Below are 23869 nucleotides of genomic sequence, written 5' to 3' on the forward strand. Positions count from 1 at the left end.
GCTAAAGGCTGAGATGGACTTTGAATACACAAATTCCAACAGGCAGTTTAAACAGACACGTGGTTGTTTTCATGCCCAGCATAAGGCTTTGCTTTTGTGCTGTGTGACTGGGTTTGATCATTGGTTGGATTTCAGGGTCCTGACACTCCCAACCCTTTTACTCCCAGCCCTGCCTGGCTACACAGCATGGAGAGTTTCAGGGCACAGGCTTGGGAGATCTTCCTGGCCTGGAAGGGAATGATAGAAGACTAAAAATTCAATGCTTCAGACATGAAAAGTCACTTTTGTTTTAGTGTAGCCTGTGACATCTCTCAGGTTCCTCCTCAACTCCCTAGAGATGTATTCCTGCATCCTCCACCCCCCTAATAATGTACAGAGCAATTAGAGTGTATTGATAGAAAGATTATATTCTACAATGCATTATATTCTCCCCAGCAGGTACAGGATGGCTGTGTACCCCACCGAGCCTGAGCAGGCTAATTGCTTTAATTAACGACAGAGCAGAAATGAACAAACCTGCCCCAGTCCGTTTGTGCAATTACACCACTTACACCCACATTTGGGGCTGCTTTTGAAGAATCACCTCATTAAGCAGATAACACTGGGGGTGTGATGCTGCCCCCACAGCCATGAGGGGTGAACTGGGGCTTTGCTACTTCAGGGGGATTAGTCTCCAGCAAATCGTGCCTTGTTCTGCTTTTCCTCTCAAAATCAATTGCATTTTGCCTTAATGATGCAGCAGGAGCAGCATGGGTAGGACAGAGCAGCCAGGGGAGACTGAGCAGCCAGTCTGGTTTCCCAGGACAAAGCCTGTTCATATCAGGTGTTGGAAAGATGAACATACATTTCATTTATATTGATCAAGAAATGGTACTTTTAAAGTGAGCAGATGACAAGATTTGGATAGATTTTTCTCTTTGGTTTTCCTCTCATTAGAGCCTTTAGGCTAGAGCCCAGGATGGCAAGGCTCTCCAGTTTGCTTTTTAGCAAGGTTTCTGTGCTTTCATTTTTTTTTTTTTTTTTTTTTTTTTTAATCTGGCTTTTAGCTTCTGGCAACTGGCTTTTGTTATCTGCCATTTGTGTGGGCCATTGAGGAAGAGACTTTTGTGTAATTTTGAACTTGGCAGAAATTTCTGGAAGCCGGCAAAAGCTGCAGAGCTGAAGGAGCTGCTGGCTCTGGACTACACCAGCACTTGTGGGCCAGCATCAGTGGGTGTTTGGGGATGCTGCTACCACATTCCTTCTAGGGACGTGACATCCCAGTGGCTTCAGGAATTTGGTCAAGAAAAGGTTGCCCAGCAGCCTCTTCCCCACCGGAGTATGCAGCAATTTTCTTCCTGGGTAAGAAGGCAGCACTTAGTCCTGGAACAGCAGCAGAACCACAGATGGGTTTGGGTTGGAAGGGACCTTAAAGCTCATCTCATTCCAGCTCCCTGCCATGGGCAGGGACACCATCCACTAATCCAGAGGTCTCCAAGCCCTGTCCAACTTGACTTTGAACACTTCCAGGGATGGGGCAGCCACAGCTTCTCTGGGCAGCCTGTTCAGTAACAGCGCTACACAGACTGATCCTGCTCCACGGAGGCATTTCCCTACTTCTCCCTCTGCTGAGGACTTCTTGCTACAGGGGAGGGAGCCGGCAGGACCTGTGCTCAGGCTTGTCCTCCTTTTCCCCTCCTCCCTCTCTCGCTCCTCCTCCTCCCCTGCCTTTTCCCGGCTCCGTTACTCATTGCCAGGTTCGGGATTAGGGCAGCGTCCGCCCGGCACAGGCAACTGCTGCCACCTATGGATAATAAATACCCAAAATATTCATCCCAGACGCCACACTGGGGCCATCTCTGGTCAGAGCCAGAGCAGCTGTGACACCAAGCCCATGCTCAGGTTGTGGCCTGACAGAAGTGCCTGGATATCTTCCCCTGCCTATAGGGGTTTAAATCGGGAAAGGGAATGTGCTGGAAATGCAGGGAAAGACTTTCCTGAAGCACAGTGCTTGAGCAGCATGTTTTACCTGTCATGTGGAAATCGTGCTCTGCTCTTCTGGGACATGTGCAGCACTGACCCAGGTGCCTCCTTGGGTATAATAAAAAATAAATAAAGGAATAAACCAAAGTCAGATCAGGGCTTGGATCACTGTCCCCATGGTGATGAGAGCAGCTCTGCTGTCCTCACCTGCAGTCTGAGTTCCCAAAGGACACAGGGAGCAGGCATCAGGACCCCCAGAACTGTGAGTCTGATCTGAAAATACATTGTGAAGAGAGTTAGACAGAGAGTCACAAACTGTCTAATTTACCTGTGCAAAAGGGATATCTCCAGTTTGGAAAAGCAAGTGAAGACAGATGACAGCTGCTTGCTGTAATCCAGAGGCTTGTGGTGAACTTGCTTCCACAAGTTTCTCACCTATGGGTCATCTTTTTCTCTCTAAAAACTGGAAAATCATTTTGCAGAAACCAGCACCAACACTGAGCAGGATCCATGTCTGCAGAAAAATCCTAGACCAGCAGCTCCTTTGTGGGATCAGGGGAGATGCCACTACCAGTCACTAGCACCACATGAAAACAAATTATACACCAATATAAACCCTAGGACTTTGGTGGGCGTTGGTTCAGCAAAAAATTTTCTCATTAAGTTCTCTGATCCTCTTTTCACCCTTTGGATGCACCCAAAGCTTATGCTGTTATCCAGGTATCTCCTTTAACATTTCCACTAAAGCCATCAGAAGATGTGGGCAGCCAGGGCTCTTTTCCCTCAGTGGCTGTGGTTTGATAGCAAAAGCCATCCCTGGGATTAATCAGGCTTTTCCTAACTGGGAGATGTGCGCAGCTGCCAAAACAAACACATCAATCTGGTGAAGCTTGACACAGCACCAGACATCTTTGCTGAAAACTCAGCATGGTCCAGGGCAAGGCAGCATCCTGCAAGCAGTGCTAAACCACAGGGCAGAGGTGCCTTATCTCATTTGGGCTTGACCTAGATTGGGCTCTGCCCCATCCTCAGCTCACGAGGAGATTTAAGGGATCAGAGTCTCGCAGCCCCCACAGATGCTGCATCCAGGCACCAGAAATGTCACAGTGTCCCTGATGAGATGTGGATGAAATGGTGCTTGTCTCCTTCCCTGGTGCTAAAAGATATTTCAGGGCATGGAAATGTTCATCCTGGCTGCTTCCCAGAAGGACAGCAGCTCAGGCTGAGCAGTTTTATCCTCCACAGCCTCAACCCCATTACTCATGTATTTGGTGGAAAAGGGGTTCCTGGAAGAGCATCCCCTGGAGCCGTGTGCTACCACTGACACCCAGGATGGATGGGGACAGTTTTCAAGGCCTTTAAGCATTGTCCCTCCAGCATTGCTACCTCAGATCACCTTGGACCCCCAATGGCTGTGGCTAAACCCCACTGGGCAGGTCCCAGCGGTGTGAGCACCATGGTGTGTCCTAAGGAGCAGCCCACCCTGCACTGGGTACTCTGCTGTCCCATCAGGGATGACACCAGACTCCATCCCCAGCTGGCCAAGCGGCTGGAGGACTTGGATGTCTTGTTATCACTTCCAACGTTTATTTTTAAATCTCTGGCTCCAATTTAAAGGTATCAGCAGCATGTACTGAGTGCAGAACCTCAAAATACTCCCTTTCTCCTCCTTCCCCTGCCTTCCTGTCCCATAAATCCTGTCTTTTTCTCGCCTCTCCAGATCTACAACATGAGCATGAGCTGAAAAACCTGCTCATGTTAATAGTTAATGAAATCTACTCCATCCCTGGAAGTGTTCAAGGCCAGTTTGATGAGGCTTTGAACAAACTGGTCTAGTGGAAAGTGTTCCTGCTTATGGCAGTGGGGTTGGGATGAGATGATGTTTAAGATCCCTTCCAACCCAAACCAGTCTGGGATTCTATAATCCTATGATTTCTTCCTATCTGGTGCCTTGGGCCAGGAGTGTTGCTAGGCAAACACACTGGGAGGGTCATGGAATGTAAACACAGGGACCTGGAAAGTTTGACCTCAAAGCCAGCCCCAGGTAAACATGCCCTAGAAACCCCTGGGATGTACAACAGGGAACCCCATCCTGTTTTAACACCAGTTAATCTGGGGTTTAGCTGCAGTGGGAATGCCTGTTTTGTGTGCACCAGCAGTCAGGATTGCCATGGGATGCACGACGTGTACACGAGCAGAGGATGGTCAGTGCCTCTGTGTTTCGAGCTTGTCCACTCCCAGCAGATGGTAAATGCTGAAATATCATGGTGCAAAGCCTTGGCACAGCCTCCAAAGCTGGTGTGGAATGAGCTGAAAGCCTGAACATAGGAAGAAGAAAAGCTAACAGCCTCCACTTTGTCCACAAACTGCCTTTTAGAGGACAACCACTGCCCTACTCACCTTGGAGCTCCCTTTCGATGGCTCTTGCATGAGGCCAGGCTGCACTTCTTCCTTTCAAGGACTCTATTTCTTTGCATAGAAAGAAAACAGCATTTTACAGCCATCCCTCTGTCCAGCCCCAACTTCTCCCTTGTGAGACCAGAGCTTCTGGAGTGACATCTGGGCTGGCATTCCTTGTGGCTTCCATCTGCCCTGCCCAAACCCCCTTCTTCAGAGGAGACCTGCTGCATTTTATAACCACAAACACACAATTGCTCAGTGAGCTGAACACTCATGGGCAGAAACACCCCCAGAGCCAGGCAAATCCAGGCAGGCAGCCTGGAGTGTTCACATCCCAGATCCATACAAATTACCAGCACTGCAGATTGTTCCCTCTCCCAGTCACACTGTGAGGGCCTCTTGGGGGAAAAAATAAATTCCAGTTGTTATGTCTGGGCAAATGGAAATGTTAGCCTAGTTTAAAGCACCAAATCTCAGCCCAGGGGCTGTGGGGCTGGGTGGGGTGGAGGTGATGATGATGATGAAAGGAGTAAGAGGCCCCTGCCATGTTTGTGTGCAGCCTGCCCATCCCTTCTGAGGAAGAGGGTTTCTGTTTTCTTGAGTTATCCTAAACCATTTGGTAGTGGCTTACAGGGAGGGTGAATCAAGCCTCAGTATGATGCAGGGGAATTGTTTCAGCGGTCCTGGATCTGACACCAGATGGAGGGAGACGCGCTAAACTTCAGCCTCCCTTGGATTTCTCTTGCTCGGGTCTCTATTATTTTACACGGCTGAACATTTAAGGGCAAATTTACACCTTTTTTTTTTTTTTTTTTTTTTTTTTTTGGTGAGGGAAGATTATTTCACTCAGGCATGGTAGTTGAGCTTGATGGTCCCCGGGACGACAGTGCTCAGTGAAGTCCTTTGCCCCGGGTGCCAGCCAAACCTGGGCACACAGCTGTGGCTTTAAGCCTCTCGAGGCTGGGGTAAAGTGGCTTAAGGGAGCCGGGATTAGCCAGGTCTGACAGCCCTCTCTCCTGCTCAGGTCCTGGACTATTTATAGGCTGATGGGCCGTCAGGCTCTATTTCAGTGCAGAACAGGGCACTTGCCAAGTTCTGCCTGCCTTGGAAAAGGGGTGGAAACAAAAATTCTTTTTATTGGAGAAGGAAAGGAGGCAGGAGAGGCCCATCCCGTGCTCACCTGGCAGAAGTGAGCCATCCCCACTCCATCCCCATCTTCATTATTAAACTCAGCCATTGCCCCACTGAGGGCAGTTCCCAGGCTGCCTCAGCCCTTGTGTAAAAAAAGGGGCAAAGCACTTAAATATGGATAGAAAGAACAAGGGATTTATAAAACTCTCCCTCCTCCACATTATCACACTTGCTGTCCATCTCCAGCCCATCCAGACCTGTGGTAAAGCTTCTACCCCTGTCCCAAAACAAGGCTGGGGTAATCTCTTTAAATCCTCTTAGAGCCTTCTCCTTGGAAGTTTCTTTTTATTTTTCCTGGCACTCAGTGCATTTTTTGTTGTGTAAGGAATGCTTCATAAAAACAAAAGATGGCTTGACTATCCTATTTCTAAGAAAATACCAGTGAGCTATAATATTCATTAAAAAAGGCCTCCCTTTAAGCACTAATGAGAAGTTAGGAGTATTTTTATCCACATGATGAGTATGTTTTTGACCATTAGTCTATGAAGGTAAGAGTATCTTCATAAAGGTATCTCAATTAGCTGTTGAATTCACTGGAAGGATGGTCTGGGCCATAAAATTGTTCTGGATTATTTCATAGATTTAGTCAAAATTAGCTTTCTTTTGACCTATATTTGGCTTTGGGACACAGAAAATTTTGGATTGGCCTTGGAAATGCACAGCTGACACAGACATAAATATTCTGACCACTACATATTATTTTTTTAATGCAAAGAAAATGTCATTATGTTACTGAAGCTTTGTGGTTTCCTTGTCCTCCTAGGACTTGAACCCCACTTCCCATTAAAAATGAGATGATGTTGTTAAATCACAAATTCTTGAGCAGCCCCATACGTGCTGCAGGTGCAGAAATCTGTTTTGCTGTGTTTGTCCCTTGCTTTGTCACTTGCTCCTGGACAGATGCGTTCCCAGCGAGGCAGAGATGAGGGGCAGTGCCCAGGGTCGTGTTTGTGCCCTGCAGGGACCCCTCTCCTCCCAACCCCTGTGGGAGCACAGCCCTTCTGCACCACTGGGGGCAGAACAAGGGATGTGGGATTTGGTGGCCCCTTCCAAAGCCAGCCCTGTCCCATCACTCCCAGGCTGCCACAGGGAGTCCAAGTCCCCCTGGGCCAGCACTTCCATCATTTCCCCTGTCTTCCAAACTGCCCTTCCCTCCATCTACCTGTCTTCCTCCCATCCCTCTGTCTCTCGTCTCTCCATCTCCTCCTCATATCTTCATTGTCCCTCTCTCCTGTTTCTCCATCTTTTATCCTTCCATCTTTTCCCCATGCCTCTATCTTCCATCCTGCTGTTTCCCTCTGATTTCAGTCTTCCATCTCTCCATCTTCCCATCCCTCCATTTTCCACCCCTCTGCCTCTCCATTTCTCCTCCATTTTCCCCATCCTTCCATCCTTCTGCTTTCAGTCTCTCCACCTCTCTCTCAAGCCTTCATCTTCCATGCCTCCTGTCTCTCCATCTTTTCTCCTTCCACCTTTCTCCCATCTCTCCATCTTCCATTTTGGTCTCCCTCTGACTTCAGCCTCCCAGCCCTTCACCTTCCCATCCCTCTATCTCCCACCCCTCCATCTCTCCCCACCTCTCCATTTTTCCCATCCCTCCATCTTCCTCCCATCCCTTTATCTCCCATCCTTCCACCTCCTTCCCATCCCTACGCATTCCCTCCCAGTCCCCCGTCTCTGCCGCCTCTCCCTCCTTCTCCTCCTCCTCCTCCTCCTCGTCGTCCTCCTCCCCCCGTCCCCCCCGCGCCTCCTCCTCCTCCTCCTCCTCCTCCCCCGCCCGGTACCGCATTGCCGTAGTGCGGGGGGGCCGCTGCATTGCGCTGCCGCCGTCGATAGGTGGGCCCCTCCCGCGGAGATAAAGCCGGCGGAGCCCAAGCCGGCAGCCTCTGGCCGCCCCGACCGCCGCCCCGGTAAGAGCTGCGGGACCCCGGCGGGATGGGGGGGACAACGGGGATGCGGGGGGGGTGTCCTGCCCCAGGGGCCGCGGGGGATCAGTGCCCCCCTCCCGTGTGTGGGTGCTGTCAGCCCCTGGGGTGGGGGGTACCCCGAGGAGGGAAAGGATGGGGCTGGACCATTCCTTCATCCCGCAGGTGCGTCTTCCCGCAGGTGGGAAATAACACGCAAGCCGTGGTGCTTCAGGACGTGAAAATCCTTCTAAATGTCGTGCATGAGGAGGAAAACCTGATAATCCCCCCAGCTCCCCCCTCCCATCCCCCCACCCTGCCTTTAGAATCATAAAATCCTCGAATGATTTGGGTCGGAAGGACCTTAAAGATCATCTCGTTCCAATCCCCCGGCCATGGGCAGGGATGTCTTTAGCTCCTTGGGGAAGTAATAGAAAAAATTCCCCAATTCCCAAAGCGATCCTGCATCTCCCGCCGTGTGCCAGGGGTCTGCAGGGGAGAGAGGGACCCGCACCCAGGACTGAGAGCTCCGGGACCGAGCATCTCAGTGGAGCTGCAAAATGGCCAGATCCGGGCTGGCTGGGTTCAAGGGCAGGAGGGACGGGACAGCCGCCGCTCCTGCTGCCCAGGGAAGCTTCTCGCTGGGAATGTTACCACCCGCATGACTGAATCGCTATTAGAGCAGCAAACTCCTCCTGACCTCCTTTACTTCTACGGGCAGATTCGTGAAATTGGATTTTATTAGACGTCAGATTAAAGCTCCTAATTGTGCCCGGTTTGTGTGCAGCTGCAGAGCCATGGCAACGCCGGGAGATGCCAGGACAGCTCCCCGGATATATCCGTTTGCGTTTTTAGCCTCCTCCCTCTGTTCCATCCAGTTCCACGGCAGCAAAATATAATAAACCCCGCAAAGGGCAGGCTCAGAGGAGCCCTGGGCAGCCCCGCTGTTCCAGCCCTGCTTGGGGGAGCAGGCGAGGGCTATTTTTGTCCACCCCGTTTTGCAGACACTCTGTTGTCACCTGAACTGTGCCCAGCTGGGGAGTGGTGAGGGCAGCCCGGGAGGACGGGCACCCTCGGCTCCTCCCAGGGCACCCACGACATGGAGGAGATGCCCTCGGGTTTGGAAAGAGCGAGAAGGCAGCGGGAGCAGCCCTGAGTCGCGGGAAGGTTTTCCAGGGAGGAAAGGCACCTTCGAAGCATCGATGACGCAGCCCTGGGAACTGGGGGTCTCCGCGAGGGCGGTGGAGGGCAAGATGCCGAAAAACACGGCGTCTTGCCGAGACTTGGAGGCCGGACGCGGCAGCCCGAAATAGCCCGGCTGGCCTCCTCCGGGGGCACGCTGGCTCTGACCCAGCGCGGGCAGAGCTGCCAGACGAGACCGGGCACCTCCGGGCGAGTGGTCCAGCGGGAAGGTGGGGCGAGGGGAGGACGGCCTTTCCCGAAGGGCTGGGAGGGGGTTGGCACAAGGGGGGCTCTTTTGACGCGCCTGACTCTTCCCCCGCAGCCTCCCCCAAAAGGCAGCTGCGTTCCCACCGCCCTCCCCAGCGCCGCCCGCCCCGGCCAGCCCCGCGTAGCCCAGCAGCATGGGGAAGGAGAAGACGCACATCAACATCGTCGTCATCGGGCATGTGGACTCTGGGAAATCCACCACCACCGGGCACCTCATCTACAAATGCGGGGGCATCGACAAACGGACCATTGAGAAATTTGAGAAGGAGGCTGCCGAGGTGAGGAGCCCGCCCCTCAGCCTGCCCCCACCCCGCGTTCCCACCCGCGGGGATGCTCCACGCTGATCCCCGCGAGTCTCCCGCAGGCAATATTCCCCTTTTGCTGGTGCTGCCCTTCTCTTACCTTCCATTTCTCCCTTTGTTCCCATCTATTTTTCTCCCTCTGCACCCCTGGGTCTTCCCGACTTCTCTGGCCTTGGGAAAATAGGCCATTTGGGCACTCGCCACCCTCTGTTCTGGAGCCGGGGGACTCCCTGCTGCCGGCTGTTAATGAGAGCAGGGGCACGGCGAGGTCTGCAAGACGGGTCAGGGAACCAGCAGTAACCACTAGGATTCTGGAAAAGCCACAAACCATGGTGCTTCAAGGCATGAAATTCCTTCTAAATATGCTGCGTGAGGGGGAAAACCTGATGATCCCTCACTGCACAGGTCAGGGCTGCCTGAATTTCGCTCTGAAGCATCAGTTTCCAGTGCCTGCTGGGGACAAGGTGCAGCATCAGTTGGACCACTCATTTGATCCACTTGAAAAACCTCATTCCCATTTTCCTCAGGCAGGTGGTCTGGTGTGTAGTGTGATTGGCAGCCTATGACACAGAAAACTGGCTGGAAATCTGAGCATTTAAGTTAAATTCTTTTGTTTGACCCTTGCAGTGGTGGCATTTCTAACAATTTTATGGTGCATACATTTAGAAGCTGTCACACAGCAAAGCACCACCCGATACCTGTAACGTGGCAAACCCCAAGATTAATGAGGAAGAAACAGGCTTGGGAAGAAAAATGTCAATTGGGAATCCTGAGAAATTAAGGATGGTAAATTCTAGAGAGGTGGGTGAGCTGGGAACAGCCTGGCTGTGTTATCCATAGGGCAGCTCCTGTCACTCAAAAGATGGCTTGTCGTCATTGCTCTGGAAATGCAGATATCCCTCCTTTTTTTTTTTTTCCAATTTTTTTTTCTGGTCAAAATCTCACATTTCATTGACAAAAAAGAAAAGCAAAAGAGATTTACAGAGCTGCCATTTTTGATTTTACATTTTGCTGTCTGTGTCTTAACCTTTTTAAATTGACTATAGCATCTGAGCTAAATCCCTTATTTTTCTGCCTCACTTTCAGCCTTTTTTTGCATCCTTAAGCCAAGGAGCCTCTTCCTTCATATAAAATTATCCTTCTCCCCTGGTTTAAAATGATTGCTGATATCCTTCCACAAATTCCCCCCCTTTACCTATAAGATCAGATAAGGCATGATAAGGTTATCGTCGATGTGATTGCAGTGATTTTAATTGAACAGGCACTTTCACTGACTTGCCAGGATCCGCGGGCACCGGAGGCTGCTATTAATAGCCTATTGACTGAGCTTACAGACTCCATTTTCTGATGCAGGGCTGGGGAAGGGTTTGCTTCCATTAGGTGGCATTCACAGGAAATGGAGGCCTGCGTGCACCCAAAAGGCCAACAAATAAACTCCAGGGTTGGTTATTTTATTTAAGAGAAAAGAGTGAGAATTTCTCTCTTTTTTTTCCCCCCTTTTGATTCAAGGGCAGAGGTAACAGTATCTCTGAAAGAAGAGTTGTTCTGTTTAAAAAAAAAAATTAAAGAATTAGTATTTGTGGCCTCCAGATAGAAAGCTGTCCCTCCACTGGGGTTCGATCAGGGAAATTCAGGCTATTTCTGGCACTGAACAGGGAAGGTATTGTGCAGAGCTAGATAATACCCTGGGTTTTTCAACACCAGCCCTGGGTAACTGAATACACCCCATGAAAGGAGGGAAACTGTTTGCTAAATAAAGGATCTCATTTGTCTTCACGTTACGTGTGATGCCGAGCTCTGGGGGGTCTCACACGTGATGAGCAGCTGCTTGTGCATGTGGACGTGGCTGATGGCAAGAAGGTGCTGATTCCCACTCAGCTGCCGTGGGAGAGCCAGGGGTCTGCTCTGTGCCTCAGTTTCCCCATCCAGAAGGGAGGCAGTAGGCTGCTGATGGGAGAGAGGCTGTGGGATGTGCTGATTGACGTCCTGCCTGAGAAGAGCCCATTATTAATGCAACGCACAAATGCACCATTCCCTGCTGTGTCTCCATTTCCAGCAGTAAATGAGCACACTCTGATGACTCCTCCCTGTTCCCTGGGAACAGGGCGTTTGATGTGCATGCTGGAAAGGGTTAACCTGGCCCCATCCCTGGAAGTGTTCAAGGCCAAGTTGGAAGGAATTTGGAGCAACCTGCTCTTGTAGAAGGTGCCCCTGTCCGTGGCAGAGGGGTTGGAATGAGCCGATCTTTGAGGTCTTTTCCAACCCAAACCATTTTGTAATTCTAAAAACCTCCAAGCTCCTCCTCTACCCCCTTGCTAAATCCAGTGTCAGGAAGATGCTCAGGAGCAGAGACTTGATTCTGGATTTTTCCATGCCAGTGAGAGCTCACAGCTTCCCAGCAGAGATTGGGCATCACCTCCTCGGCCTGGCGTTCCCTCTGAGGAGGGGAAATCTTACCCCTGGCTTTAAGATTTTGCCCTTAATCCTCCGGAGCAAGCTGCAAAGTCATCGCAGCACTCAGCTGTTATGAAACAGGCTGTCACCATTAATTCCTTGTGCTGGCTGGGAACAGGGCTGGAGTGTGGGAGAGGGAGCAGAGCAGCAGACCAGCCCCCAGGCATGGTGTGGGCAGGGCAGGTTTGGATGTGATGCTGTGTTCTTTTTCCTGGGGGGGCTCATCACTGATGAGTATCTGCCATCGGGAAGTGCTTCCCTCTGACCTGTGATTGATTATGGGCCAGAAAAAACTGTGATTGCAGGGAAAAAAGGGATGGATGGATGGATGGATGGATGGATGGATGGATGGATGGATGGATGGATGGATGCATGGATGGATGCATGGATGGATGGAAGCAGGGTATCACAGCTCTGACCTTGCATAACAATAGGAGATCATTAAATCATATGCAAATGACCTAAATTCCTTTCTCTATCTTAAAACCTCCTTGTATCTGAGGCCAGGAGCTGATGGCTGCAGCCCATTTTAACCCCTTGCTTTGGCCAAGCTCCCCTGACTGTCCCAGCTCACAGTGTGGTCAGCAAGGGTGGGCTTGTCCTGCCCCATCTCCACCTTGGCAGGATCCCAGCTCTGACTGGGAGCATGACCTCCATGCTGGAGGGAAATCCAGCTCTCCCTGGTGTGGTGACGTCAAAGGGCTCCAATCCAAAGGAGAAGGCCTCCCAGAAGTGCCACCGTGGTTTTACCAGGGAATGTGCTTTATCACAGGGCAGAAAGATTTACTGGAGCTAATCTCCCTGGGCATGATTTCCTGCATTACAATGTTGGCTGAGATTTTGGCCATTTGGCAACAACAGTTGGTCTGGCTGCAGCTCACAGTAGCTTTTGCTGTGAATTTGCACACTCTGTGGCAAAAATCAATCACGTTTCTATTCTGCTCATAGCAACCATCTCTCATTTAATTTTCTTTTAACCCATTCCACCCCTGCCAGCTTTGGCTCACTCGTGTAGCAATGCCCTTTCCCACTAACCAGCTGCCTCACAGGTCTGAGTCATGGATGAAGATCACAGAATCAGAGAATCATTTAGGTTGGAAAAGCCCTCTAAGATCATCGAGTCCAGCCAGCACTGGCAAACCCACCACTAGACCGCATCCCTGCGTGTTCATCTCTGTGAAGCCATGGGAAATAAAATACATCTCATAAACAGATATTTTTCAATAACCCCATTAGCATTAGGAAATGGGATAAGTATATAAATATCCTCTCAGAGACCTTTAGTGTGACAAGAAGCAGCTTTCCATGTTTCTGTGCAGGATTTCCCAGCAGCAGTACAGAACCATGGTGTTTCATGGAGGAGACCTCATGGGCTGCTGCCTCCACCCAGCCCCACTCACAAATTCACTTCATGGCCCTTCTTCTAGTCTCTCCTGCCTCCTGTTCAGGAATGTGTTGGGAACAATATCTCCTTTCACCTGTATTTTTTAGTATATGGAGACCACAGTTCTCACTGAATTTAGGGCATTTTACCTTTACATGCTTGCAGTGTGACCCTGTGTGAGCTTGGGAAGTGCCCTGGAGGGTGGGAGGCCATCACCAGTGCTTGGGTTTCTCATTAGTTTGCCTCTGTGTTGGCCAGATGGGGAAGGGGTCCTTCAAATACGCCTGGGTGCTGGACAAGTTGAAGGCCGAGCGCGAGCGTGGCATCACCATTGACATCTCGCTGTGGAAGTTTGAGACCACCAAGTACTACATCACCATCATTGACGCCCCTGGCCACAGGGACTTCATCAAGAACATGATCACCGGGACCTCCCAGGTGAGACATGGGGCCCAGGGGATGGGGGGGCAGAGGCTGGTTCACAAGCTCGGGATCATGCAGGTGCTGTTGGAGTCCTTTTGGAGGTGGGGAGTTGAGAGAGCAGACATCGAGGAGTGTTCAGCAGGGTCCACCCAAGAGACTGGGTGGCACCAGGGGACCCAGCACACCATGGTCCTGCACCTCCCTGGGTGTCTGGGAGAAAGGGTGTCTTTGGGCACAGAGAGGTGGTTTCTCCACCCCATTTCCACCCACATGAAAAAGTGGGATGAATGTGGCCTGGCTGGGAGCTGGGATGCTGCAAGCTACAGGCCTTTGTGTGAAGGCATCTCCACACTATTTTAGCCTCAGCCAAATGAGATATACAAGAAACTTCCAACAATACACTAGGTTTTATTGGATAATGGAGGCTCCACAGATCTTTTCTCCTTCCTTTTCCTCAAACAGCTGTCCTTGTCCCACATAATATTGGCAAACCCAATGGCCTACCCTTCCTGAGTAGGGTGGTTTCCCCTCATTGCATTGTGGGACATTCCTGCATCTCCCTGTGACTGATGGGTGTTGAGTTAACCCCACTACATGCCCAGTGAGATTTCCATTGAGGTACCAGTTGCACTGGGCATGGCTTTCTGCCAAACCCAGGCAGCTTCTGCTCTGTGTTTTGGTACAAAAGCAATCAAGGGAACACTTTCCATTCCTGGAGTCACACCCATCACCCAGGGAGGTTTTTTGCAAGACTTCAGTAGAGTTTTAAATAAAACTTTGTCTGTAGATGATCAAGATGAGGTCATGGTCAGAGTCCAGCATTCAGGAGGGATGCCCATTGGTTTCCCACTCACAGTGCAGAACCATGTGGGGCTGGCAAGTCTGAAAAAGCACAGCTGGGTCAGTTTTAAGGCAGATCAGCAGCTGGCAGAGTCATCTGTGACTCCCTCAAAGCCCTTGGGGTGTCACCAGGGCTGTGCAGCAATTCACTTGCTCTCTCCCCCCAGGCCGACTGTGCTGTCCTGATCGTCGCTGCCGGTGTGGGTGAATTTGAAGCTGGCATCTCCAAGAACGGGCAGACCCGCGAGCACGCCCTGTTGGCTTACACCCTGGGGGTGAAGCAGCTCATCGTGGGCATCAACAAGATGGATTCCACAGAGCCCCCCTACAGCGAGAAACGCTACGACGAGATCGTCAAGGAGGTCAGCGCCTACATCAAGAAGATCGGCTACAACCCGGCCACAGTTCCCTTCGTGCCCATCTCGGGCTGGCATGGAGACAACATGCTGGAGCCCTCTCCCAATGTAAGTGAGCCTTGTGTTACACTTCTCCCCCCACCCTGAGGATCCTGACCTGGGCTGAAGATGAACTCCATGCTCTGCAAGCATTTCATGCACCCGTTGTGCACAGAGGCCCGTGCTGGCAGCAGATGATGTCTCATGGAGCTCTGCTTGGCCCCGGGCAGGATGGATGGGCTCACTGTTCATGGGTGCTGTGCCCTGGCCAAGCACCCCAGCAGCTAAACACGAGCATCTTCAGGACATTATCTGTCTGGCTTTGCTTCCGGGCCGGGATTTGAAGTTTTCACCTTGTCAGAGCTCATGGTGACATCAGAGCAGCAATTGTCACTCTCAGCAGGAGCAGCGGGTGTGGTTTAGGGCATTGTTTCTGAGGGGAATAGCACAATCTGGGGTCTGGCTTGGAGCAGCACAGCTGAGCTCCCTCGTGCTGGGTCTCAGGTGCCCTTTCCCATTGATGCTCTGTGTCACTGCAGTGGCCAAACCTCCACTTCCAGTGCTGGGATCTCACTCCTACAGGTGGTGTTTACTTCAGGAGGTACCAGGTTTCCTGTGCCAAAACCACAGTTCCCTAGAGCATCCATTTGAGGCTGCTCCTTTTCCAGTTGGTTTTTACTCCCTCTGTGATGAGGATGGTGGGGAGACAAAAGCAGGGTGGGCCTGTGCCATCATTTCATACATCAGAAAGAAGAGCTTAAGAAGGATGGAGGTTTTTGGCAGACAGGCTGCCCATAACTATTCTGACACTGGTTTTGTTGGAGAAAAAGCTACCTCTGGGTTAGTCTTCTAAAGAAATGATGGGCTGGAAAGTTCTGGCCAGAGGAAAGTCCCTGCTCTCCTGGTGACTTCTGTGTGACCTTGAGCAAGTTGCTTAGATCAGGAATCTCTTGTGAAACCAATGGGAAATTTGATGATGCTTAGGGGGACTTCAGGACATCACCTGTGGGTTAGGGCAGGGCTCTGTGATGAGTGAGGCAATCCATGAGTCCAGCAGCAACTGAGGGAGGTCAGGAATCACAGGCCTGAGGAAGGGGAATGCTGCAATGCAAACTCCCACAGTCATGAAACACAGCTCCTGCCCTGCACAGGAAAGGCAGCTCACTTGGGATGGCTTGGAAGGAAGGAATTATTGGGGTGCCTGGGAGATTCCTGTTCCCTGAGGAGCAGAGCTGGGATAAAGGTCAGCCACGGCCATGCCAAACCCAGCCCCGTGGTTCCTGAGTGCCTCAAATCAGGCAGGCTCCAAATGTCAGCAGCTGCTGGGCTGGGAAGATGATCCTGAACAATTCTCCTATAAATAGGCAGCAGAGGGGAGGCATGGAGCAGGAGGGGCTCAGTGACCCCCTTCCTCCAGAGGGGTCTCAGGGCAGGTTCTCAGTGTGATGTGCTGCCTGAGAGAAGGCAGGGGATGAAACAACTCTCTCCTTTGTCCTAAGGAAGCAGCTGGCTCCTGGGCTCTGCCTGAGCTAGGGAACTGGGAAGAAAACCTGGCCTGGTCTGGAAGAGCATGAGCTCTTCTGGAGAGGGTTGAGGGACAGGCTCCTCCTCCTCGTATTGCACCACCTCTGGGAAAGCTTAAGCAGGAACCTGGTGTAGATGTCTCTTCTCTCTTTCCTCGCCTGAAAAAGCTCCGATTATTTTCACTTGTAATTTCTGGACAGGTTTCACTGAAGCACAAGGCAGTCAAGTGACTTGTCTGTCAGGGGACTTATCAGAAGGTGGGGATTAGAGCCATGATGTCCCTGCAGCTCCTGTTGCCTCTGAGCAAGGAGGGTGGGGTGGTACATCAGGCTGGAACTGGCTCTGTGTGGGAGACTCCAGCCCACATCCCTGTTGCACAGAATCCCAAGGCCCACTGAACAAATGACAGCTGGGCCATGCTTCCATCAAAGTTTGGCATTTGAGAGCTTTTTGGGAAGTGGGGTGTTCTGTGAAGCAGTTCTGTGATGCTCCAGCTGGCAGAACGGGGCCATCCATGTGGTATGGGAGATTTTCACCCCATGGGATGCTGCAACCCAAACACTCCCAGTCTCTGGTGCCAGGACATGTGGTTGCTTGTGGCTGCAGCCTCAACACTGGGCTCTGTGTCGGGGGGTGTTGAGGTGCTCATGGGCTGGGCAAAATCAGGGAAAGGTGACTGCTCTGTAAAATAAACTTTGAATGTTAGAGAGCTGGAGCTCAGCTGTTATTCTGGGGAGCTGGAGCCTGTCTGCCTGCAGGATTTGGTCAGATTCTGCTTTTGCTGTAGGAGTGGTGGAGTAGGAATTACTCTTTGGGGAATACATGACAGAGGTTTTATTTGGGTGGCCATAGGAGGCAGCACAAACGAGGTTTTGCAGATGCTTTTCACCCTGAGGCCATGCTGAGGTTTTGCAGAGATTTGTTCCCAGAAGGTGTCTAAGTTCATCTTTTCCTGATTCTTGGCACGTCAGAAGTCCCCTGGAGAGAGGGATGGCTCTGATGCCAGGTGTCATGGGCAGAGGTTGTTATTTTCCTGTGTGCCAGAGCTGTGTGGGGCAGAGGGACGGGAGCTGCGGGCACTTGGTGGCCACCATCCTCGAGAGCAGAGCCTGTGGGCAGGTGGCCACCAGGCAGCTGCTGGCAAAGGTCCCTGCCTGGCGTTTGGGCCATGCGACAGCGGGATGGGGGAAGGTCTGAGTCATCCTGCACACAACACGAGGCTCCCTCACTGCCTGGATGGAGTTTTCATTTTGCCAAGCTGTTGCCTGGCTCTGGGTCTGGCTGCACGGTGAGAGCTGCAGTGCCCTGGGAAGAACTCGCCGCAAAAGTGTCCCCGGGCTCCTCCTGCCACTGCCACCAAGAAAGAAAGGGATGTCAGATGTGACCCTCTGAAGGGGCTGACCTGAATGCTTTGGATGCAACCTGAGTTCCCTGGCTGCATCCCATCTTTTCCCTTCTCCTTCCCAAAGCTGGTGCAGATTGCAGGATAGGAAACCAGACCTGGCATAGCCACATCATGCAGGGATGGCTGTGAAGCTGGGGGCACTTTGGGGGTCTTGTTTCACCCCCCATGCCCACTGCACTGTGCCACTGGTGCTGGTGCTAAGGGAAAGAAGCCACATCCACAAAATATGTGATGGATTTGGGACGCACAGGAAGCATTTGACATTAGAATGGGAAAATACTGTCTAACTCTCTCTGTGCAGAGGCAGGGGAATGGCCTTGCAGACTCTGACTTCTGCTTGTAGTGTTAGGGATGTCTCAGACCCAGGACTAAATTTTTCTTTCCAGCAGGCTCCAAGTGTTGCTACAGTTTCCAGATGTGCAGCATCACCCCAATAAAGCACTGCAGTTCCCTGCATTTAACCATGGTACCTGAGCACATTTCCACCCCTCTCTGCCTCTTTTCTGGGCAATTTTTAGTTTCAAAACCAACTTTAGAGCAGGAGAAGGGAACATCTGTGAAAAGCAATCCTCTCTCTTGGCAGCTGGGTTTGCAGCATCCTCCCAAGCCAGGGTTTAGAATCCAGACCCTGCAGGGGTGATAGCAGGAGTGAGGATCTCTCTGGGGCTCGCCTTGGAGAGCACCTTGGTTGAGCGCTTTGTAGCTGGTACTTGGCTGCAGACCCTGCGGTCCCTGTGCTGGAGGCAGCATTCCTGGAGGGCAGGATCCAGGCAGCTGCTGCAGGGCCCAGGGGTTGGTGTTAGAAGTGGAGGCTGTGAGTTTGCTGGCTTTAACCACTTCCATCCTTTTTCTCCTGTTAATGGATGTCTTGCTTGTTTCTAGAAGAGACAGAGGGAGGTTGAGCAAAGGGGTGCACATAAACCTGCAGGGATGGTGGAGTGGAAGGAGCTCCCCAGCGTCCTGGTAAAACCAGAACAAGGCAGGACTGACTTTATGGAGGTTGTCCTGGTGGGACAACTCTCTGGGTTTACCTCTGGGTGCTGAGGACAGGCACACTCAGGGCATGTTGGAGTGTGAACTGTTGAAGGCCAGATTGGATAGGCCTTGGAGCAATCTGGTCTCGTGGAAGGTGTTCCTGCCCATGGCAGAGGGGTGGAATAAGATGGTCTTTAAGGTCTCATTCAACTCAAACTGTGATTCTATGGTTCTCTGTTGCTGCTCTCTTCCCAGATGCCTTGGTTCAAAGGCTGGAAGGTGGAGCGCAAAGAAGGCAACGCCAGTGGGGTGTCCCTGTTGGAGGCCCTGGACACCATCCTGCCCCCGACCCGCCCCACAGACAAACCCCTGCGCCTGCCCCTCCAGGACGTCTACAAGATTGGAGGTGAGCCTTGCCACTCCTCTGCCTTAACTGGAGTCTTCATTCCACAGAAATTTGGGAATGACATTTCCAGGTCATTTGGGAAACTGGAGGGATTTGACTCTTCAAACCAGAGATAATGTTGGAGAAAAGGGTGGTAGCTCCAGGGCAAAAACCCCATTTGAGCTTGGGCTGTCTGGGGTGGAGGTGGACATGCCCAAAGGTGCCCAGGGACCAGAGAGGAGCAGCAGGTTTGTGAGCTCTCCCTAGGGAACACATGATGCCAAAATGGCTGCAAATTTGTGCGTCCCAGAGGTCATGGCTGGCCAGGCAAGTTGGAGGCAGCAAAAACCATTCTGTGACCCAGGTGAGAGACAAGACCAGCAGGAAGGGCCACTGAAGCTGGTGCAGGGCAGCTTGGCTGGGACCTGCCCGAGCTTCCCAAATGCTGGTGTCCATCACTGGCACCTCCTCCTGCTGAGCTGTGCCAGCCATGTAGGGAGCGCCGTGGCTGACGCGTGTCCCCTTCCCTCTGGAGAGGTGATGGGGACACTTTGCTCAGCTATAAATACCCTGTGAGCTCTCTGACCTGCTGGCATAAGTGGACAGCACTGCTGACTCCCTGGCTGCTGGATCAGGCAGGCACAGACTTTTCCAGCTCTTTCCCACCCTTTTCCAAGGACACATGCACTGCAGGGGTTGAATATGGTGTTTTAGCTGGGTTTTTAATGGAGGTTGCTGCTGTTTGCAGCAGATATGAAAGATGGTGAGCAGGCTGTGTCCTCGCCTAGCTCAGCTGGGACAAAGGGATCTGGTTTTACTGGGAGGCAAGTCCTTGGGGAGGAGAGACACTGTGGGAAAAGGGGAGGTGGAGGCAGCAGGGTGGATGTGGAGGAGCAGATGGGTCCAGCCAGCCTCTTCATTCTCTTTTCAATGTTGTTTCTCTCAATCATTCTTCACCTGCCTCCAAAGGGGAATTTTCCCAAAGTCTCCTGGTGACACAGAGTGTAAAAGATCCCAGTCATTCAATGAGCCACCCTCATTCTCTGTCACAGCTGGTGGTGTGGCCATCAGGGATGTGGACAGTGTTGTTGCACACACCCTGGGATGTCCCAGTCCTCCATGCAGGAGATACCATAGCTCAGAAGAGAAGAACTTTTGGTACATGCAGATTGCTCAGGACTTTCTGACTATGGGCTACTTATTTTTTAGAAAAACCTTTGAGTAGGAAGAATGGACTCATAGTGATTTTCAAGATCCTGGTGTTGATCTGCTGAAAACTTGGGGGTTTTGGGCAAGGAGCAAACATGTTCTTTGGTGACAACCAGTGTTGAAATTTTGCTTTTGCAGAATCCAGGCTCTGGCCCAGGGATATACCAAGCAGATTGAATTTTGCTCACTCTGTCCTTGTCTCTGCAGGGATTGGCACAGTTCCCGTGGGCCGAGTGGAGACTGGAATCCTGCGGCCTGGCATGGTGGTCACCTTTGCCCCTGTGAACATCACCACTGAGGTGAAATCCGTGGAGATGCACCACGAGGCCCTGAGCGAGGCTCTGCCTGGCGACAACGTCGGCTTCAACGTGAAGAACGTCTCGGTGAAGGACATCCGCCGCGGGAACGTCTGCGGGGACAGCAAGTCGGACCCGCCGCAGGAGGCAGCGCAGTTCACGTCTCAGGTGAGCGGGGCTTGTCGAAGCCACCACGCCTGGTTTGCCACCATCCCCCAGCTCCCAGCCTTGCCGTGACACTGCTCTGTCCCCCAGGTGATCATCCTGAACCACCCCGGCCAGATCAGTGCTGGCTACTCGCCCGTCATCGACTGCCACACCGCACATATCGCCTGCAAGTTCGCCGAGCTGAAGGAGAAGATCGACCGGCGCTCTGGCAAGAAGCTGGAGGACAACCCCAAGTCCCTGAAGTCGGGTGATGCAGCCATCGTGGAGATGATCCCTGGCAAGCCCATGTGTGTGGAGAGCTTCTCCCAGTACCCACCCCTTGGTAAGGGAATGGCTCTTTGGAGGTCTCCAGGGGAGGAGCATGAGGGCTCTGTGGGTGCAGAGCCCACACCAGACATGCTGAGCTTCTCCCAGCTAGATGGGGAGGGAGCTGAGGATGTTTTTTGCTCCCCCATGTGCTGCCAAGCTGGGTTTCCAAAGTCTGGGTTTTCCCTCTGGGAGCAACAAGACCTTTCCTTTATGGTTACTAAACTGTGATAGTTTCTGAACACAGAAACATTTCCTCCTCTCTGCCCTAAAACAACTGGTCAGGAGAAGAAAGAAGGAAGTTTGCTCAGTGGAGGCCACCTTTTAATGCAGGGAAATGCCATGCTAGAACAGTTTGGATTGGAAGTGACATTAAAGGCCGTCTTGTTCCACCCCCCTGCCATGGGCAGATACACCTTCCACTAGACCAGGCTGATGTTGCACATCTGGAAGCTTTAGCAGTGCTGGGAGCTTGCAGAGAATAAATGGGGTTTAAGTTCAAAATATAGTAATTTAAATAGAGGGGAGCATCAGGACTAACAATGGTTGATAGCTCAGGGCTTGTCCCTGCAGGAACCTGCTCCAAGGGCAGGGATAACACATGGCACCATGAGTAGGGGGGTGTAGATCCCACCACCACCCTCCCAGAAGAGCTCAGCCTCGGTGTCTCACTGGCATTCCTCCTCTGTCTGTCCCTCAGGCCGCTTCGCTGTCCGTGACATGCGGCAGACCGTGGCCGTGGGCGTCATCAAGAATGTGGAGAAGAAGAGTGGTGGGGCCGGGAAAGTCACCAAGTCTGCCCAGAAGGCCCAGAAGGCTGGCAAATGAATCGTGGGCTCGCAGTGCATCGCGCAGAAACCATCCCTGACACCAGGACGCTGCCACCGACTCCCCCGGGCGCACGTGTGCACATCAGCTTGTAAGAGTTTATATGTCAACGACTGGATGCTCACCATTAAGGTCCAGTGGAAATTCTTTAAAAGGAAAAGCATGTTCCAGCGTTTGTGAGGCTTCATGTTAATTTTACCAATAAAACTGGTACAACATCCACAGTGGAAAAAAAAAAACTCAAAAAACAACCAAAACCAGACAAATTCCCCCTCCCCCCCAAAAAACCAAACCAAACCAACCCAAAAAGTGTGGAGCTGTGTGTGTGTGTGTGTCTGTTACTGAGAGGGGCTGGGCTGGCTGGGGGCTGTGTAGTCTCACTTAGAGTAGATGGTGGGATGGGCACAGCAGGTCCTGGGATGGAAATAAGGAGGAAGGAGAACAGTTGGGAGCTCATACTCAGGGTGTCAGCCAGCACTCAGCCCTTCCCCAGCTTGTACCCCTTAACCCCGGAGATTTCCCCAGCTTGAACCTGCAACAGTTCTCACAGCAGTTTTGAGGCTCTCCTTAACCAGCTCAAGCCTCTAAAATAATTTTCCAGGGTCTTTATTATATATTTTTAATGCAGGCTTAAATTGAGCTCCTACAGTTATGTCACTGAAAGAAAGGAAAACAGGGCACCCCATGTCTCTGTAAGGGTGAGCAGCATCACGCTGGGTCTTTGCCATTCCCCATCATTTTGGGAGCAGTGACTGAGCCTGCCTCCTCTCCCCACATGCTGCTCTGCCTCACACATGGTGGATCCCGAACAACACAACAGGAACATGTTTTCCTGACTGAAACCCAGACATGACTCAGGTCTCACAAGAAGCCCTAAAACTCATGGTCTTCACCCAGGGCAGTGTCTTGACTCCCATCACAATCTTGCAGCTCCAGGCAAGGTGTGCACCTCTCCCAACTCCACCCAATGCAGCTGTCCCAGTCCAAAGGGTTGTGGTTGCTGAGTGGTTGGGATTGACCAAAAAGCCACAGCCAGGAGCTGTGAGGGGACTGAGTGGGAGCCCCGAGTGTGAGGAGGAGCTGTAGATGGTACAGTGGGGCAGGGAGAAGGAGGGAGGTGGTGTAAGAGTTGTGCTTCCACTACTTCATTCCTGGATGTTTCCAAGGGACATTTCCTCCCTGAAGGAGGCATTAGCACCGTGCTGGGGCATCCTGAGCTTGTCTGTGCCCATGACTCGGCTTTCAGGAGGAGACAGTGCTGGGAACAGATGGCCCTCTGTGAAAGGCAGCATCACGCGAGGCCCTTTCCAGGAGAGTTCCAGAGGCACCAGCATCATCATTACTGCTTGTGCCACAAAGACCTTAATGATCCTAATTAACATCTGATGCTCTGCAGTGCTGAGTGTCCCCAGGCAGAGCCTCAAGGAGCTGGCATGCAGCTGAATTACAGAGCTCTGCATGATCTCACCCTGCCTGCTCCCCCAAAACTCTCCCCATGCCACGTCTGCATCTGGCAGCCCACGGACACAGACTGGCTCCCTGGGCCAAGATCCCCAAAACTGGGCACAGGCCACCAAGGCTCCTCACCCCTCTCCACACACCTCACATCCACCAGCTGCATCCAGAGAAATCAATTTGATTCCCAAGGTCTTTGCAGTATCTGGGCTCTCTGAAGTGCCGTGTCCTTGGCATGCCACATTGGAAGGGGATCTGGGGATCCCTGCAGGCACAGCACAGCCACAGGAGAAGGCTGTTTTCCCATTGATAGTTTAATCTCATCTTCCAGCTCCTCCTGCATTTCCCAGCTCCCAAGACATGTTTTCACTGAGCCAGCTTGTGCCTCTTCCTGGGTATTTCCAAGCAGGAGAAAATCTTCATGTGCATGACCTTCCTGCATCTTTAGAAGCAGCAGCCACAGGAACTCCTGTGGGAATATCCCTCCCATGCTGTTCAGGAACCTCCAGCTCCCTGTGCCCCATGGAAGCCAGCCCCTGGCACAGCAGGAGTGGGGACAACCGTGGGGTCAGGTGGGGGACAGAGAAGAGCAGGCGCAAAGTCTGCACCTCTCT

The 23869-nt window shown here is 52.0% G+C and overlaps 1 protein-coding gene across 1 annotated transcript; it reads left to right on the top strand.

Moving 5' to 3' along the window:
* The first annotated feature begins 7324 nt into the window (after positions 1 to 7324).
* Positions 7325 to 22020, top strand: EEF1A2 (eukaryotic translation elongation factor 1 alpha 2). Its single transcript, XM_053958908.1, has 8 exons — positions 7325 to 7463; positions 8962 to 9184; positions 13305 to 13484; positions 14477 to 14773; positions 18864 to 19014; positions 20410 to 20666; positions 20754 to 20988; positions 21673 to 22020. The coding sequence occupies exons 2-8, from the start codon at positions 9041 to 9043 to the stop codon at positions 21798 to 21800; spliced, it is 1392 nt and encodes a 463-aa protein (XP_053814883.1). The 5' UTR covers positions 7325 to 7463; positions 8962 to 9040; the 3' UTR covers positions 21801 to 22020.
* Positions 22021 to 23869: the final 1849 nt, after the last annotated feature.

The sequence above is a fragment of the Vidua chalybeata genome, chromosome 17 (genome assembly GCF_026979565.1).
Source record: "Vidua chalybeata isolate OUT-0048 chromosome 17, bVidCha1 merged haplotype, whole genome shotgun sequence".
In the NCBI taxonomy this organism is placed as follows: domain Eukaryota; kingdom Metazoa; phylum Chordata; class Aves; order Passeriformes; family Viduidae; genus Vidua; species Vidua chalybeata.